Source organism: Dendropsophus ebraccatus, chromosome 5 (genome assembly GCF_027789765.1).
Source record: "Dendropsophus ebraccatus isolate aDenEbr1 chromosome 5, aDenEbr1.pat, whole genome shotgun sequence".
Classification (NCBI taxonomy): Eukaryota; Metazoa; Chordata; class Amphibia; order Anura; family Hylidae; genus Dendropsophus; species Dendropsophus ebraccatus.
The window spans coordinates 6,061,012-6,080,123 of record NC_091458.1 but is presented as its reverse complement, the minus strand read 5'-3'; the positions used below and the strand labels follow the sequence as shown (position 1 = coordinate 6,080,123).

Here is a 19,112-nt window from a genome sequence, read left to right as displayed (position 1 = left end):
TCCTTTCCTGCCTTCTGCTAAACAGACGTTCTGCTCGCACCCATGTGACTGATCACATGATCGTGACATCAAGGTCCTTAAGACAACAGAATGGTAACAAGGTTGCATCGGGAAACGGACAAATCATGCAGAAAGACAGTCCTGACTGACCCTGACCGGCTGCTTCCTCACTACCGCTAAGAAAGGCCGGGAAATATTAAGCTCCTCCCACACAAGTCACATGGGCGTGACGTCATTAAGGGTACATAGATTCACTTGGAAATAGCATCTACCGTAGTAACAAGTGAGGATATCTATAGTGTATATTGTATATAGTGTGTATCTATAGTGTATATCTATAGTGTGTATTATATATAGTGTATATCTATAGTGTGTGTATTATATATTGTGTATATCTATAGTGTGTATTATATATAGTGTATATCTATAGTGTGTATTATATATTGTGTATATCTATAGTGTGTGTATTATATATAGTGTATATCTATAGTGTGTGTATTATATATAGTGTATATCTATAGTGTGTGTATTATATATAGTGTATATCTATAGTGTGTGTATTATATATAGTGTATATCTATAGTGTGTGTATTATATATAGTGTATATCTATAGTGTGTGTATTATATATAGTGTATATCTATAGTGTGTATTATATATAGTGTATATCTATAGTGTGTATTATATATAGTGTATATCTATAGTGTGTATAATATATAGTGTATATCTATAGTGTGTGTATTATATATAGTGTATATCTATAGTGTATATTATATATAGTGTATATCTATAGTGTGTGTATTATATATAGTGTATATCTATAGTGTGTATTATATATAGTGTATATCTATAGTGTGTGTATTATATATAGTGTATATCTATAGTGTGTATTATATATAGTGTATATCTATAGTGTGTATTATATATAGTGTATATCTATAGTGTGTATATTATATATAGTGTATATCTATAGTGTGTGTATTATATATAGTGTATCTATAGTGTGTATTATATATAGTGTATATCTATAGTGTGTGTATTATATATAGCGTATATCTATAGTGTGTGTATTATATATATAGTGTATATCTATAGTGTGTGTATTATATATAGTGTATATCTATAGTGTGTATTATATATAGTGTATATCTATAGTGTGTGTATTATATATAGTGTATATCTATAGTGTGTGTATTATATATAGTGTATATCTATAGTGTGTGTATTATATATAGTGTATAGCTATAGTGTGTATTATATATAGTGTATATCTATAGTGTGTGTATTATATATAGTGTATATCTATAGTGTGTATTATATATAGTGTATATCTATAGTGTGTGTATTATATATAGTGTATATCTATAGTGTGTATTATATATAGTGTATATCTATAGTGTGTGTATTATATATAGTGTATATCTATAGTGTGTATTATATATAGTGTGTATTATATATAGTGTATATCTATAGTGTATATTATATATAGTGTATATCTATAGTGTGTATTATATATAGTGTATATCTATAGTGTGTGTATTATATATAGTGTATATCTATAGTGTGTGTTATATATAGTGTATATCTATGGTGTGTGTATTATATATAGTGTATATCTATAGTGTGTGTATTATATATAGTGTATATCTATAGTGTGTGTATTATATATAGTGTATATCTAGAGTGTGTGTATTATATATAGTGTATATCTATAGTGTGTGTTATATATAGTGTATATCTATAGTGTGTATTATATATAGTGTGTATATCTATAGTGTGTGTATTATATATAGTGTATATCTATAGTGTGTGTTATATATAGTGTATATCTATAGTGTGTATTATATATAGTGTGTATATCTATAGTGTGTGTATTATATATAGTGTATATCTATAGTGTGTGTTATATATAGTGTATATCTATAGTGTGTATTATATATAGTGTGTATATCTATAGTGTGTGTATTATATATAGTGTATATCTATAGTGTGTGTATTATATATAGTGTATATCTATAGTGTGTATTATATATAGTGTATATCTATAGTGTGTGTATTATATATAGTGTATATCTATAGTGTGTGTATTATATATAGTGTATATCTATAGTGTGTATTATATATAGTGTATATCTATAGTGTGTATTATATATAGTGTATATCTATAGTGTGTGTATTATATATAGTGTATATCTATAGTGTGTATTATATATAGTGTATATCTATAGTGTGTGTATTATATATAGTGTATATCTATAGTGTGTGTATTATATATAGTGTATATCTATAGTGTGTGTATTATATATAGTGTATATCTATAGTGTGTGTATTATATATAGTGTATATCTATAGTGTGTGTATTATATATATATATAGTGTATATCTATAGTGTGTGTATTATATATAGTGTATATCTATAGTGTGTATTATATATAGTGTATATCTATAGTGTGTATTATATATAGTGTATATCTATAGTGTGTGTATTATATATAGTGTATATCTATAGTGTTTATTATATATAGTGTGTATCTATAGTGTGTGTGTGTGTGTATGTGTGTATATATATATATATATATATATATATATATATATATATATATATATATATATATAGACAACCTACAAAGTCCTGCCAACAGTATCCTACAGTGCAACGATTATACAAAGGTAATACCAAAGAAATTGCACAATTAGATGAAAGTATACAAAAATCTTTATTTCAATAAATCAATTAATAAAAACAGATAAAAAGAAATATGGGATTAAACACAGAGGTCAAAACCAGAGGGGGAGGAAGACATCAGTGCGGTATAACAGAAATTGAAATGGATGTACTAAGGTTAATGAAACACTACCATCTAGTGGTCACTGTTTGTATGGCAACAAGGGCTCATAACAAATAATTGAGTGAAACCCAGCAGCTAAACATAATGTGTAAATATACAGGGGAAACTGCATGTGACCCCTGCCGAAGCTTGGAATAGTGCAATGAATTAATAGATTGGAAGTAAACGCAAATCAAAAATGAGGTATAACCATATAAACAAACTAATTGTACCACAAACCAACACTGGAATCTTACCCCCGTCTGGCACAACAGCCCGACGTACGTCTCGCTCACTTCATCAGGAGCTAAATCTAAAAAGTCTAAAAGTCTAAAAATAGACTTCGGGCTGCATTCAACTTCTGGAGCCCCCCGTAATGAGACTTCCCTCACCTCTTATTATGTAATTATTTTAGGGGTACTCCGGCGAAAAAAATAGTTCTCAAATCTACTTGTATGAGAGTAATGTTATACCGATTTGTAATTACTTCTCTATAAAAATCTCTTATCCAGTCTTTCAGTACTTATCAGCTGCTGTATGTCATGCAGGAAGTGGTGTGGTCTGTGATGCAATGGCGGAGAGAATATTACACGTGGCCCTAGAGATCATCTCCCTGCTGAGCGGAGAGGTGAGGGATTCTGGGAGCTCCCGCCTCATGGCTCCTGTCTCTTAATAAAGCACGGACATGGCTGGAGAGGTGACGGGATAAAGTGACATCACTGTCTCTCTCCATACACAGGATGACATGGTGGTGAGGAAGAGGAGGGATGAGGAGGAAGGATGGAGAAGGGACCAGGGTCCTATATCACTGCTTCCTCCACCTCACTCACTGATACAGAAGGGAAACAGTCATCAGGAGATCCTGGAACTCATCAACAAGATGGCTGAGCTGCTGACTGGAGAGGTGAGCAGGAGGAGACAGCTGCTGACTGGAGAGGTGAGCAGGAGGGGGAGACAGCTGCTGACTGGAGAGGTGAGCAGAAGGAGACAGCTGCTGACTGGAGAGGTGAGCAGGAGGAGGAGGCAGCTGCTGACTGGGGAGGTGAGCAGGAGGAGGAGGAGGCAGCTGCTGACTGGAGAGGTGAGGAGGAGGAGGAGGAGGCAGCTGCTGACTGGAGAGGTGAGCAGGAGGAGGAGGAGGCAGCTGCTGACTGGAGAGGTGAGGAGGAGGAGGAGGCAGCTGCTGACTGGAGAGGTGAGCAGGAGGAGGAGGCAGCTGCTGACTGGAGAGGTGAGCAGGAGGAGGAGGAGGCAGCTGCTGACTGGAGAGGTGAGGAGGAGGAGGCAGCTGCTGACTGGAGAGGTGAGCAGGAGGAGGAGGCAGCTGCTGACTGGAGAGGTGAGCAGGAGGAGGAGGCAGCTGCTGACTGGGAAGGTGAGCACTGCTGGGCATCTCAGGAGGAGGAGGCAGCTGCTGACTGGAGTCTTGTATGGGGCGGGAGGTAATAGGAAATTGTCAGCATGTTGCTCACCACATGCAGCATCTTGTAGTCTCTCCCTGGTCATTAATCATATTTGCTCCGCAACAGTTTCAGATTTGTGTAATTGTGTTTCTCAGGTTCCTATAAGGTGTCAGGACGTCACCGTCTATTTCTCCATGGAGGAGTGGGAGTATGTAGAAGGACACAAGGATGTGTACAAGGAGGCCATGATGGAGGATCAGCCGCCCCTTCTCATCAATGACCCCCCAAGGCTGGAGAAGGCGGGAGACATGATGGCGGCCAGGATATTAGAGCTCACCCTAGAGATAATCCACCTGATCACCGGAGAGGTGAGCCATGCGTCACATCCCCTCCCTCTTATCCCTATAGATAATACAGGGAGGTGACTGGAGAGGGGAAGGATTGTTAGACTCTCTGTAGTGATCAGTGTCTCACCATACACAGGATTACACAGTAGTGAAGAAGTGGTGTGGTGAGTGTGTGGCGCCCCCTGTGTCAGGAGGCTGGAGCAGCAGCCCCATCACAGATCCTCCACCTCCATCACTGATCCATGAGCAGAAGATCCTAGAACTGACCACCAGGATGACTGAGCTCCTGACTGGAGAGGTGAGCAATGCTACTGGGAATGCTGGGACATATAACACCAAGGTGGGAGGTGTCTGGAGGATGACGCCATCATTGTGTGTGTCAGGTTCCTATAAGGTGTCAGGACGTCACCGTCTATTTCTCCATGGAGGAGTGGGAGTATGTAGAAGGACACAAGGATGTGTACAAGGAGGCCATGATGGAGGATCAGCCGCCCCTCACATCACCGGGTAAGAGGAGACCTACAGCCCATTACTGCTGCCACTGGCGGACATGTTGTAGCCTTAGTACTGTCATGTTAGGAAGCTGTCATGATATGTTCACTTGAGGGAAGGCTCCATCCTGTGCCCCCCCCCAAAAAAAAAAAATAAAAAAAATCTGAATCAATTTTTTTTATCCACACAGAGAATCCCAGTGATGCGGCTGATGGAGACTTCATGTTATCACTGAATTATAAAGTAGAAGATGAAGAAGTGGAGCAGCACTCCTCAGGAGAAACCCGCCGGGACCTTACTGTACATCCAGGAGGTCACAGTACAGATCTATCATATAATCCCCCTAATCATGAGGAACCTTCTCCTGACCCATCACAGGTTGTTACCACAAGGACAGATCAGACAGAGGAGAAGACATATTCATGTTCTCTATGTGGAATAAGCTTTACAGACACATCAAGACTTATTACACATGAGAGAATCCACATGAAAGAGCAGCTGTATTCATGCTCAAAATGTGGGAAATGTTTTTCCCAAAAAACTGATCTTCTAAAACATCAGGAAACTCACTCACCGGAGTGGCCGTATCCATGTCCTGAATGTGGGAAATGTTTTACATCCAAACAACGCTTTATTACACATAAGAGAATTCATACAGGAGAGAAGCCCTATTTATGTTCAGAATGTGGGAAATGTTTTACAAATAAGGGTAGCTTTTCTCGACATAAGAGAATTCACACAGCAAAGAAGCCATATTCATGTTCAGAATGTGGGAAATGTTTTACATTTAAAGCAACCCTGGTGACACATGTAATGATTCACACAGGGGAAAAACCATTTCAATGTCCAGAATGTGGGAAATGTTTCACACATAAATTAAGCCTTATTAAACACAAGAGAAGTCATACAGGTGAGCAACCATATGTGTGCACAGAATGTGGGAAATGTTTTACATGTAAAGCAAGCCTTGTTAAACATGAGATAACTCACACAGGGGAAAAACCATATTCATGTTCAGAATGTGGTAAAGGTTTTACAGGGCGCTCAAGCCTTATTAATCATCATAGAATTCATACAGGTGAAAAACCGTATGTATGTTCCGAATGTGGGAAATGTTTTACAACTAAAAAAACCTTTGTTATGCATGAAGAAAGTCACAGAGGAGAGAAGCCGTATTCCTGTTTAGAATGTGGAAAATGTTTTATATCAAAGTCACATCTTATTAGTCATCAGAAAGTTCACACAGGAGAGAAGCCATATTCATGTTCAGAATGTGGGAAATGTTTTACAACTAAAGCATATTTATTTAATCATAAGGGAATTCACACAGGGGAGAAGCCATATCCATGTTCAGAATGTGGGAAATGTTTTAGAACTAAATCAAATTTGATAAGGCATAAGCGAACTCACACAGGAGAGAAGCCATATTTGTGTTCAGAATGTGGGAAACGTTTTACGGATAAAGCAAGTCTTATTAAACATCTCGCAGTACATAAAGGGAAAAGCATAGCTGAGGGTCTGTGAGGCCTGAACGATCACAAGCTGGTAACAATTAGCAATAAAAAGAAAGATTTGATTGGATGAAAGTCAGGAAAAGAAACAGATGGAAGTAGATGAAAACCTGAAGAAAAAAAAAGGGGGGGGGGTTGAGCTCTTATTTTTCTTGTTTTTTTTTTTAACCTTCCTAACCGCACAGTTGAAAAAAAAAAAGTGTGTTATCCGTCATATAGAGTGAGTGATACTCGAGGCATTGCAGGAATAAAAAGTCATACTCCCTTACCACAGTCCCCCGCAGCTCCCTATGTGACGTCATCCAGTCCCCGCCCCTCATTCTGATTCCTAGTCCCAAGGACTCATCACAGCAGTAACAGCATTTGGGGGAGGACACAGAGGAGGAGTGTCCCTCAATCCAGGGACTGGATGATGTCACAGCGGGAGCTGCTGGGGACCCAGGTAGGCAAGTATGATTCTTTTTTCTTTTCTTTTTAGCATTATTATTATTATATTTGCCTGTAATGTCATGGAGACAAAGTTTTTATATGTTTTGTTTTTTAACAGTTTGATAAAATAAAACAATAATTTTTTGGAAAATGTGTAATGTTTTTCATAAACCCTTAATTGAATTTAATATTACTAATAATATAAGGCTGCAGCCTTATACATATAGGTTTACTTTACCTTTTCATACCTATTTTGGTTGGATTATTAATATTCATTATTTATTTTTTATTTTTTGCACTTCCTTGCCTCTGTGGGTCGACTGATATACCACCAATGGTTTAATATTTAGTAGTTATATTATTTATTCATTTACTCTGCCCTGTATACCATCTGATGTATGTATTGTATGGTTTTCTGCTCCCTTTTTAACATGTGTTTTTAAACAACAAAAATTTTCTGTGTATGTAATAAATAAAGTATTTTCTGATATATGTAGAATACTGTCCAGCATTGTTTATTTATAGGTGGTGTACTGTTTACAGAGTAGAGAACGTCGCCCAGTTGTCCGCAGTAATCGTTAGTACTGTTGTGGCAAGTAGGTAGGGCCAGCTGGGGCGGGTGCTAGTTTCAGGGCTGCACTTGTCTGCTGTCTTCCCAGACCCCTCCGTTTCATTATCTAAGGCCTATACTTACTACTGTTCCCACCAGACGCCGGCATGAGTGCCGATAATTCGGTCGCCGACCGTCTGGAAGTTTTGACCACCCAGCTGGAGGGCTTTGCTGGGTTGGTGGCACGACTGGCTAGTCGGGTGGCCAGTCTTGCAGTCATTTCCCCGCCACCCACGACATCCCAGTCGTCAGCTGATGCTCCGGTGCAGGTGGTCAAACACAAGACAAGGATGTTGTTGCCCGACAGGTTTCTGGGTGACACAAGTAAATTTTGGACCTTCAGGGAATCTTGTTTATTATATTTTAGACATAACCCATTTGTGTCTGATAGTGAAATGGTACCCCTAGTCGTTTCTCTTCTGCAGGTCCCCCCCCCCCCCAGGATTGGGCCTTATCCCTCCCTGTGGAGGCCCGTGAGTGGGACTCCCTGAAGACATCCTAAACAGGCTGCGGTGGCAGAGCCTCATCTTCTGTCCATCCAGCAGGGCCACCGCACCGCGGAAGAGTACTGTGCGTAGTTCCGTCAATGGTGCACCCTGACTGGATGGCCAGACTCTCCACTAAGAACTCTTTTCCGACAAGGACTGTCTGACGCCATTAAGGATGTGATGGTTAGTTATCCCACTCCCGACTCCCTCAGTGACTTTATGACACTTGCAGTGTCCATTGACCGAAGATTAAGGGAAAGGAAGAGAGAGAGAGGTCAGGGGTAACAACAGCTCAGCCAAGGACAGTTCAGCTCCCCAAGATTCCTGTACCTTCTCCCACCGAAACTCAGGAAGAACCCATGGTCTTGGTAAACGCCTCAGCCAGGAGACGATACCGCATGGAGAAGTTACTCTGCCTGTATTGCGGGAAATCTTCCTCAAAACGTGTCCTGTAAAGCCCGCCCGGAAGTCGGAAAACTCCAGTGCCTGACTGATGGTCCGGGGGGTCACTCAGGCACCCAGGTACCTCCAAAAAATTAAAAAAAAATTTTGTTACCAGTAACTTTATTGTTTAATGGTTTATCAGTTCACTGTTTCGCTATGGTGGTACCATTGTGTTATTTATTTACTGTGGCTGACGCTGATTCCAATCCATTAAGAGCTGGGTCAGTGAATCATCGTACTCCCGAGATCACTATGCAGGTTGGCTGTCTTCATCGGGAGGAGGTTTCATTTTTTGTTTTGGAAAAATTAGCGGTTGATATAATTTTAGGCTTACCTTGGCTAGACCAACACAATCCGGCGTTCAACTGGACAACTCCGGAACTGGTCAAGTGGGGAGATTCCTGTGGTTCTCACCTAACCTCTGTAAGCCCCATTGTGTGTTCGGTCTAAGACTTGCCTAATGTCCCTGACTTTATCGCTTGATGTTGATGTTTTTAATGAAACCATTGCTGATGCCCTGCCCGCTCACCGTCCGTATCACTGCGCCATTGATCTCGTGTCTGGGGCCAGGTTCCCTAAAGCTTGTATTTTCAACCTTTTGAAATGGGCTAGACATTCTACCCTGAAAGAACTTAAGATTCCTTGGTTTCTCAAACTTTTATAGAAAGTTTATCAGGAATTTCTCCCTCATTGCCAAACCGCTGACCGACCTCACTAAGAAAGGTCTGAATCCAATCCCCCAGCCCCAGAGGCTGAAGTCGCGTTTAGTCAGTTGAAGTGCAGCTTCTCCTCTGCCCCTGTGTTGGTGCACCCTGATTCAGAACTCCCATTTGTCATCAAGGTCGATGCGTCTGAATTAGGTGTGGGGGCGATATTGTCCCAAAATAGAGAACCATATACCAACATGCGTCCAGTAGCTTTTTTCTCCAGGAAATTCCCCAGTTCTGAGCGTAATTATGATGTTGGTAACAGGGAACTGTTAGCCATTAAATGGGCTCAGGAAGAATGGAGACATTTCCTGGAGGGGGCCAGGCACCAGATTACTGTCCTCACTGACCACAAAAAACAAGCCAGCTGGGCACTTTTTTACCCGGTTTGATTTTGTTGTTACATACCGTCCGGGTAATAAAAATGTCAAAGCCGACGCCTTGTCCAGAAGCTTTGGGGATTGCAAGGTTAATGAAGGGGAATCTGAAACCATCCTGACCCCAGGTACCGTTCTTGCTAGCATGACCACTGACCTCACCAATGCTATCCTGAACTCTCAGGGGAACGCGCCACCAGGTGTCCCCCCTGGTAAGTTGTTTGTAGCGTTACATCTCAGATTGGCAGTTTTGAGGGAAGCACACGAGTCTAGCCTAGCAGGTCATCCTGGGATTACTGGTACAGGCTATCTTGTCTTCTCGTCCATGGTCCCATCTGTCGATGTTTGTTACTGACCTCCCATCCTTACAGGAAAAAACTGTACTGTGGGTGGTGGTCGACCGTTTCAGTAAAATGTGCCACTTGGATAACACCGCACAAGCTACCCCGGCACACGGCATTATCCTATCATGTGTGATACTGTCTGCTGAGCTATGTATCTAATCCTATTGTGTAATATGGTCTGCTGGGGGACTGTATCTAATTCTATCATGCGTAATACAGTCTGCTGAAGTGCTGTATCTAATCTTATCTTGTGCGCATTATGGATTCTCAGGAATACCACACCATGTTATACAGTAGGTGATTTTGGTGATCAATAGACTTTCCAGTAAAAGGATGATCCCGAATCACCAAGAGTCCTGGCTCCTCAATCACCACATGTACAGAAGGCAGCGCAGGAGCATCACACATGTGTTATGGTGGGGTCACCAGACCCCTGTATATTGGTGGACAGATGTGTTATGGCGCGGTCACCAGACCCCTGTATATTGGTGGACAGATGTGTTATGGCGCGGTCACCAGACCCCTGTATATTGGTGGACAGATGTGTTATGGCGAGGTCACCAGGCCCCTGTATATTGGTGGACAGATGTGTTATTGCGAGGTCACCAGGCCCCCCTATATTGGTGGACACATGTGTTATGGCGATGTCACCTGGCCCCTGTATATTGGTGGACAGATGTGTTATGGCGCGGTCACCAGACCCCTGTATATTGGTGGACAGATGTGTTATGGCGAGGTCACCAGACCCCTGTATATTGGTGGACAGATGTGTTATGGTGCGGTCACCAGGCCCCTGTATATTGGTGGACAGATGTGTTATGGCGCGGTCACCAGACCCCTGTATATTGGTGGACAGATGTGTTATGGCGCGGTCACCAGACCCCTGTATATTGGTGGACAGATGTGTTATGGCGATGTCACCAGGCCCCCCTATATTGGTGCACAGATGTGTTATGGCGATGTCACCTGGCCCCTGTATATTGGTGGACAGATGTGTTATGGCGCGGTCACCAGACCCCTGTATATTGGTGGACAGATGTGTTATGGCGCGGTCACCAGACCCCTGTATATTGGTGGACAGATGTGTTATGGCGCGGTCACCAGGCCCCTGTATATTGGTGGACAGATGTGTTATGGCGCGGTCACCAGGCCCCTGTATATTGGTGGACAGATGTGTTATGGTGGGGTCACCAGGCCCCTGTATATTGGTGGACAGATGTGTTATGGCGCGGTCACCAGGCCCCTGTATATTGGTGGACAGATGTGTTATGGCGCGGTCACCAGGCCCCTGTATATTGGTGGACAGATGTGTTATGGTGGGGTCACCAGGCCCCTGTATACTGGTGGACAGATGTGTTATGGTGCGGTCACCAGGCCCCTGTATATTGGTGGACAGATGTGTTATGGCGCGGTCACCAGGCCCCTGTATATTGGTTGACAGATGTGTTATGGCGCGGTCACCAGGCCCCTGTATACTGGTGGACAGATGTGTTATGGCGCGGTCACCAGACCCCTGTATATTGGTGGACAGATGTGTTATGGCGCGGTCACCAGACCCCTGTATATTGGTGGACAGATGTGTTATGGCGATGTCACCTGGCCCCTGTATATTGGTGGACAGATGTGTCATGGTGGGGTCACCAGGCCATGTATACTGTATTCTGGTGGACAGATGTGTCATGGTGGGGTCACCAGGCCCCTGTATACTGGTGGACAGATGTGTCATGGTGGGGTCACCAGGCCATGTATACTGTATTCTGGTGGACAGATGTGTCCCTTAAAGGGAATCAATCACAACAATTTGTGCTGATTGGGCTCCCAGAGCAGCTGCACGCCCCTCACAGCCGGCTCTGCAATGGTTCCGGGCTCCGCAGGCTTCATGTCTGGTAAAATACTTTATAATCTTGCGCACAAGGCAGAGAGAGAGCCGTGAACTAGTCACCTGGGCTGTGACTACTCACAGCTCTCTGTCCTGTCAGCGCGCACTACGGAGTGATTGACAGACAAAGGGTGCCATTACACAGAGGGATTTGTCTGACAGGTTTTTGAAGCCAAAGCCAGGAACAGATTATAAACAGAACAGGTCATAAAGGAAAGAATGAGATTCCTCCCCTTTTCAAATCCAGTCTGGGCTTTGGCTTAAAAAATCGATCAAATAAATTTGTGTAAAGTCACCCAAAACAGCCCATTAACGTCCGCTAATCACTCTGCAGAGCGTGCTGATAGGACAGAGAGTCGGGACTAGTCACAGCCCAGATGACTAGTTCATGGCTCTCCCCTGGCTTTGCACAGTGAAGGAAAGCAATCAGGGTCATGGCCCAACCAGAGATGTGAGCAGTCGCAGCTCTTTTGCCGGAATATCCACAGTTTATCCTCCCCAAAGCATTAAATAACCTGAAGAGACCTCAGCAGGATAGAGAGGGCTCACCCATGGGACCTCAGCAGGAGAGAGGGAGCTCACCCATGGGACCTCAGCAGGAGAGAGAGGGCTCACCCATGGGACCTCAGCAGGAGAGAGGGAGCTCACCCATGGGACCTCAGCAGGAGAGAGAGGGCTCACCCATGGGACCTCAGCAGGAGAGAGAGAGTTCACCCATGGGACCTCAGCAGGAGAGAGAGAGTTCACCCATGGGACCTCAGCAGGAGAGAGAGGGCTCACCCATGGGACCTCAGCAGGAGAGAGAGGGCTCACCCATGGGACCTCAGCAGGAGAGAGAGAGCTCACCCATGGGACCTCAGCAGGAGAGAGAGAGCTCACCCATGGGACCTCAGCAGGAGAGAGAGAGCTCACCCATGGGACCTCAGCAGGAGAGAGAGAGCTCACCCATGGGACCTCAGCAGGAGAGAGAGAGCTCACCCATGGGACCTCAGCAGGAGAGAGAGGGCTCACCCATGGGACCTCAGCAGGAGAGAGAGGGCTCACCCATGGGACCTCAGCAGGAGAGAGAGAGCTCACCCATGGGACCTCAGCAGGAGAGAGAGGGCTCACCCATGGGACCTCAGCAGGAGAGAGCTCACCCATGGGACCTCAGCAGGAGAGAGAGGGCTCACCCATGGGACCTCAGCAGGAGAGAGAGAGCTCACCCATGGGACCTCAGCAGGAGAGAAAGAGCTCACCCATGGGACCTCAGCAGGAGAGAGAGACCTCAGCAAGAGAAAGAGCTCACCCAAAGAGACCTCAGCAGGAAAGACCTCACCAAAAGGGTGCTTAGCATTGGAGAGACCTCACTAAGAGAGAGAGAGAGCTCAACTGGACAGACATCACCAAGAGATAGACCTCAGCAGGAGAGACCTCACCAATAGAGACCCCACCAAGAAAGAGTCCTTAGCAGGAGATCTCACCTGGCCTGCAGAGACTATGAAGCTCTCCTCCTTGCCGACCATGATTCTCTGTATTCCCTCAGTTGTGCCCCTCATCACCTCTCTACTACTCAGGATGGGGTCATTTGGGTCACAGGCTTTGTGGGTTTCTTTTTTTTTTTTTTTTTTTATTAATTTTTTATTTAAGAGAACAAATTTTCCACCAATAGACAGTCGGCAGAGCGCCGACTCCGTCAGCATGACAGATTAAAAAACAAGTAAATACACAGAGCATAACCCGGAGCAAACGATGACCAGCCCATCCACCTCTAAACCACTTTTCCACAATCAATAACATAAGAAAAACAAAAACAGAAAGAGACATCCAGGGTGACGAGGAACTTTCCCTCTTCACCGATAGAAGGAAAAAATAGAAAGGGAGCCAGAGAAGAAAAAGAAGAGAGAAGGGAAAGGAAGGAAAGGGTAGGAGAAAAAGGAGCAGAAAGAGAGGAGGTAAGAAAGAGGAAACAAACTAAAAGAGGGGGGGGGGGGGGAGGACAAAGTGGGAGGCAGGTGCAGGAAATAGCAGCCAGACCAGATCGAACTAGTCATCTAGTCCAAGTCAGGAGCCACACTCAGCAAGGAAGCATATTCTGGGGTGTCACGGTATTCCAACCACGCCATCCAGGTTTTAGTATAGCATGCGTTAGACTGGTGAAGAGAAGAGGTAAGATCTTCCATCCTCATCAACTCGTTAACCTTAGTGAGCCTCAGGGAGATGGGTGGAGGGTCAGTCCTTTTCCAGTAGAGCGGAATGCAGGCTCTTGCCGCCATCACAAGAAAGCGCAGAAGTGAACGCTTATATTTCTTAGCTGAAATCCCACTGTGGTGACGAAGGAACAGCGCCGGCGTCAATGGTTCCCTGGTACCCGTGACCGACACAGTCACCCTCTTCCCTGTCTGCCAAAAGGAGGCCAGAGAGGGGCAGGACCAAAATATATGCAAGAAGGTGCCCTAAGAGGCCCCGCATCTCCAACAATGTGTGTCTACTTCTGGCCATATGGCAGGCAATTTGACTGGGACCCTGTACCATCGGGACGAGAGTTTGTATCCAGCTTCTTGGAAGCGAGAGCTAATAGAACTATTGTGCGCTAATTCCAAAACATCAGTCCGCTGATTCGGGGTCAGGGTCAAGTTCAGGTCCGCCTCCCACTTAAGTAGGAACGGGGGCGGGTCAGGTCAGGAGGAGACATCAAGTTGGCATATATGAGAGAGGGAATGCTGCATTCGGCCCTCCCCTTCGCAGAGGCACTCAAAATAGGTCTTAGAAGATGAAAAAAGAGCTGGGTCAGGCAGAGTGCGAAGGAAATGGGACAGCTGAGTAACTTTCCACGGACCAAGGGGGGCCGGGTCTGTCAAGGACAATAAGTCAGAAGCAGCCTGCCTATGAAGCACGAGGCTCGAAATTTGCCCGCCCCAAACAAACTGCGGAACACTGGGTCAGTAAGTCCTGGTGGGAAGTCAGGATGTCCCAGAAACGGGGACATGGGAGAAAGCAGGGGGAGAAGACAAGCGCGGACATCTGGGTCGTCACACTCTCGCAATGTGGCACCTATTGTCGGGTGGGATTAGAGGGCTTGAAGGGAATGTTTAGGTAGTGTTGGGCATGGGCTTTCAAAAAGATCAATCTTGATCAGAGAAAAATAATCCAAAAGACTTTTATTTTACTCCACAAAAATAATTCACATGACAGCAGTCAGCTTGCTGCTTTCCACATTGTAGCATAGTACAAAACTTCACAATCCACTCAATCATTTACACCTGATGGGGTTTTATACCCTTGTCAACTCCCACAATGCTTTGCACATTTTCCTATAAAACCCCTGAGTTTCTGCTAGTCGGCCTCTTACATGGTCAGAGCACACACCTTGCTGCAGCTGCTCCAGGCAGGTAAGTAAAAAGAAAATACACAATTGTTATAATGTTACATTTCACATTACAGCACTTTTACTTCGTTTTAGTACATTGTTCCCTGGTGGCAATACCAGAAATGAGAGAAAAATTAGAGCATTAGGTGGCCGGCCCAATGAGAAAAGCAAAGGAAGAAACAAAAGAACCATTCACACAGGTGGTTTGTCAGTCCAGGGAAATTCATGCACCAACACAAAGTTTACAAACATAAACAGTTTTTTTTCTTTTAAATTCACATCAATCTACTAACATCTTCACATTCCTCCCTCCTTAGAAGGAAGCTTGTCCTTCCTCAGACAACTCCTTTACCTCAGCACCATACCTAGACAAATGATCTGCATTCTGCTGCTTCTTCCCTGATCGATGTCTTATCTCAAACTTAAACGGCTGTATGGCTAAATACCACCGCGTAATTCTGGCATTCTTGTCTCTCATAGTCTGGATCCAGGTAAGCGGGTGATGATCCGTTACTAAAGTGAACTCTCTCCCTAGTAAATAGTAAAGTTTCCAAGGCCCACTTAATTGCTAGTCCCTCTTTCTCTATGGTGGAATACTTCTGTTCACGTGGAAACAGTTTTCTACTTACATAAAGAATAGGGTGTTCCTCACCATTAGTCTCTTGACTAAGGACGGCACCAAGTCCAACTTCTGAAGCGTCAGTCTGTACAGTAAATGGTTTGTCAAAGTCTGGACTCTGTAAAACTGGCTCTGTACACAGAATCTCTTGTGCTTTCCTGTAGGCTAGATCACACTCTCTGGTCCATACTACTTCCTCTCTACTGCTCTTCTTCGTTAGGTCAGTCAGAGGGACTACTATGTCAGCAGAATTAGGGATAAAGCGTCTATAGTATCCAACAAGACCTAAAAAAGACCGAACCTCTTTTTTTGTGGTTGGAACACTAGCCGATTGGATGGCTTGTACCTTTGAAATTTCTGGCCTTACTTTGCCATTACCAACAATAAACCCAAGGTACAGTAAAACCTCGGTTTCCGAACACCTCGGAGTTCGAACAATTCGGTTTTCGAACTAAATTTCCCCCTGAAGTTTTGCTCGGTATCCGAACATTGCTCGGTATCCGAACAAAACCAGGGGGATAACTGTCAGCTGAACTGATGTTCAGCTGACTGTTAGAGGTGTTCGGAACAGTGAGAGGCAGGAGCGGGCGGCTATTTAAACTTGCCGCCGTGCTCCTGCCTCTCACTGCGGGGACAGGCTGTAAAGAAGCCGTCTCCCAGCGCTGTCCTCCTGTCTCTCCCCACCAGCCCCTCCGCCCCCCCGCCAGCCCGGAGCGCTGTACACCCCTATAGACTGCGGCGCGCCCGCAGCCCCGCTCACCAGCTTCTTGCTCCCGCTGCTCCCCGCCGCCTCTGCAGACTCTCTCTTACCCTGCAGAGGCGGCGGGGAGCAGCGAAGCAAGAAGCTGGTGAGCGGGGCTGTGGGCGCCGCAGTCTATAGGGGTGTACAGGCTGGGTAAGTTTATCGGAAGCGCCCCGGGACGGCGGGGGCTGGTGGGGAGAGACAGGAGGACAGCGCTGGGAGACGGCTTCTTTACAGCCTGTCCCCGCAGTGAGAGTCAGGAGCGGGCGGCTATTTAAACTTGCCGCCGTGCTCCTGCTCCTCTCAGCTGCCGGGGACACCGTGTAAAGAAGTGGGGAATCCCATCATTATGATGGGATTCCCCACTTCTTTACAGGGTGTCCCCCGCAGCTGATTGGAGCAGGAGCACGGCGGCAAGTTTAAATAGCCGCCCGCTCCTGCCTCTCACTGTTGCGGGGGATGTGGAGTGTTTTTGCACTCTGTGGGCCGGGTGCTCTGCACCTGACCCACGGAGTGTAAAAACCAATTAATCACATTTACATTGTTCCCTATGGGAACTTACAGCTCGGTTTTCGAACTGCTCGGTTATGGAACAGCCTTCCAGAACCAATTATGTTCGAAAACCGAGGTACCACTGTACTTTGTTTCCTGAAAACCTAAAGAACATTTATGTGGATTAATTATGAAACCTGCGTCTCTAATTTCAGCAATTACTTTTTCCAAATGATGTAAATGGTCTTTCCATGACTTGCTAAAAATTACAACATCATCTAAATAAGCAGCACTGTACTCTATCCTGTGTGGAATCTGTAACCACAGTACAAGATGAGTTACTGTCTGAATAAACCTCTGGTTCAAGCCAACGTTTTAGTAAATTTACATGGTAGACTTTACTTTTTTGTTTTTTATCTGGGGTTTCAATTTCAAAGTCTACAGGGCCTGTTTGTCTAACCACTTCATATGGTCCTTGCCATCTGGCTAGCAACTTATTTTCACTACTAGGCAGTAAGAGGAGAACTTTATCACCAACTTTAACGGATTTATTCCTAGCATGTTGATCATACCATTTCTTTTGGTAAACTTTAGCCTTTTGGACATTATCATGGGCTATTTTGACTAGTTTAGGCAGTTTTTCTCTCATTTGTAACACATACTCCACCACATTTTTCTGATGGCCTGCTTTATCCTCCCAAACTTCTTTAATAACATCTAAGAGTCCTCTAGGTCGTCTTCCATATAATAAATCAAATGGGCTAAATCCTGTAGACTCTTGAGGAACTTCACGATAGGCAAACAACAGGAAAGGCAAAGATTTGTCCCATTGTTTTGGATCATTATGTACAAATTTTCTAAGCATGCTTTTCAGTGTCTGGTTATACCGTTCAGCCAACCCATCTGTTTGTGGATGGTAGGGGTGGTTCTGAGGGGCTGAATACCAAGAAGTTGGTACACTTCTGATAGGAAAGAAGAGGTAAAGTTACTACCCTGATCGGTCAGTATATTAGGTAACCCAACTCTACTAAACACATTCAGAATTTCCTCAGCCACTCTCTTAGCAGTAACTGTGCGCATAGGAATTGCCTCGGGGTACTTAGTACAGTAGTCTACTATGGTAAGAATGAATTGGTTACCTTTAGAACTCTTTTCTAGTGGACTAATAATATCCATACCAACAGTATGAAATGGTTCATCAATTACTGGCAATGGTATAAGTTCTGCTTTAGGAGGGATAGAAGCAGTATATTGGCATACTGGGCAACTACGACAATAAGTGGTGACCTCATCATAAACACCAGGCCAATAGAAGTGATAAAGCACCCTAGCCAATGTTTTTTATAACCCAAATGACCAGCAATAGGAAGATCATGTGACAATTTTAAAATGTCCTTTCTAAACTTTTTTGGCACCACTAACTGTTGTACTGTCTCTCTGGTCTTCGGATGACTACACACCCTATACAGGATATTATTTTCAACAAGGAAATAAGGTGTAGTAGGTTGCCTACCATTGTTGTTAATCAGGTTACTGTTAGTTAAACCTTGGTCATATAAAGAACATAAGTCAGTGTCCTGTTTTTGCTCAGATGCAATATCAGTGTCCCATAGTCCACCAACCATATACTTGCCTTCCCTGGAAAGTCTTTTCCTGAAGACATCCTGCTGCTCTGGAGCACTTGGATGTTTTGCTGCTGGTGGCTCCAAGATGTCATCATGAAAAGGGAAAATGTCCTCCAAGGTCTCCGCTTTCTTCTGCGTCTGTGCTTGCGCTCTTGTAGTCACAGTAGATAATTGGCCTTCTCCCATTAGCAAGTCCTTAAATCCAGGAGTGGTTCTGGCAAGGATTACTGATACTTGTAGTTCAGGAACCACCACAGCTGGCATTATATAAGATTTTTCATCCAACTGTAGTTCAACATTTGATGTGGAGTAATTCTTTGTATCTCCATGAACACATGTAATTGGTACTTTAGGAAACTCTGTTTTACGGGTTATCAAGTCCTCCTGTACAAGACTTAGTTAGCTACCAGCAAAGCTTCCATATTGT

The 19,112-nt window shown here is 44.1% G+C and overlaps 1 protein-coding gene across 1 annotated transcript in view; it reads left to right on the top strand.

Annotated features, from left to right (window-relative positions):
- Positions 1-13: 13 nt before the first annotated feature.
- LOC138792219 (zinc finger protein 585A-like) overlaps positions 14-19,112 on the top strand; it is a 34,868-nt gene continuing 15,769 nt past the window's right edge. The window contains exons 1-7 of the mRNA XM_069969373.1: positions 14-241; positions 3,376-3,455; positions 3,567-3,731; positions 4,386-4,598; positions 4,714-4,875; positions 4,961-5,084; positions 5,260-6,554. Coding sequence (XP_069825474.1) covers positions 3,399-3,455; positions 3,567-3,731; positions 4,386-4,598; positions 4,714-4,875; positions 4,961-5,084; positions 5,260-6,554 — 2,016 coding nt within the window. The 5' untranslated portion in view covers positions 14-241; positions 3,376-3,398. The remainder of the gene's footprint in view (positions 242-3,375; positions 3,456-3,566; positions 3,732-4,385; positions 4,599-4,713; positions 4,876-4,960; positions 5,085-5,259; positions 6,555-19,112) is intronic.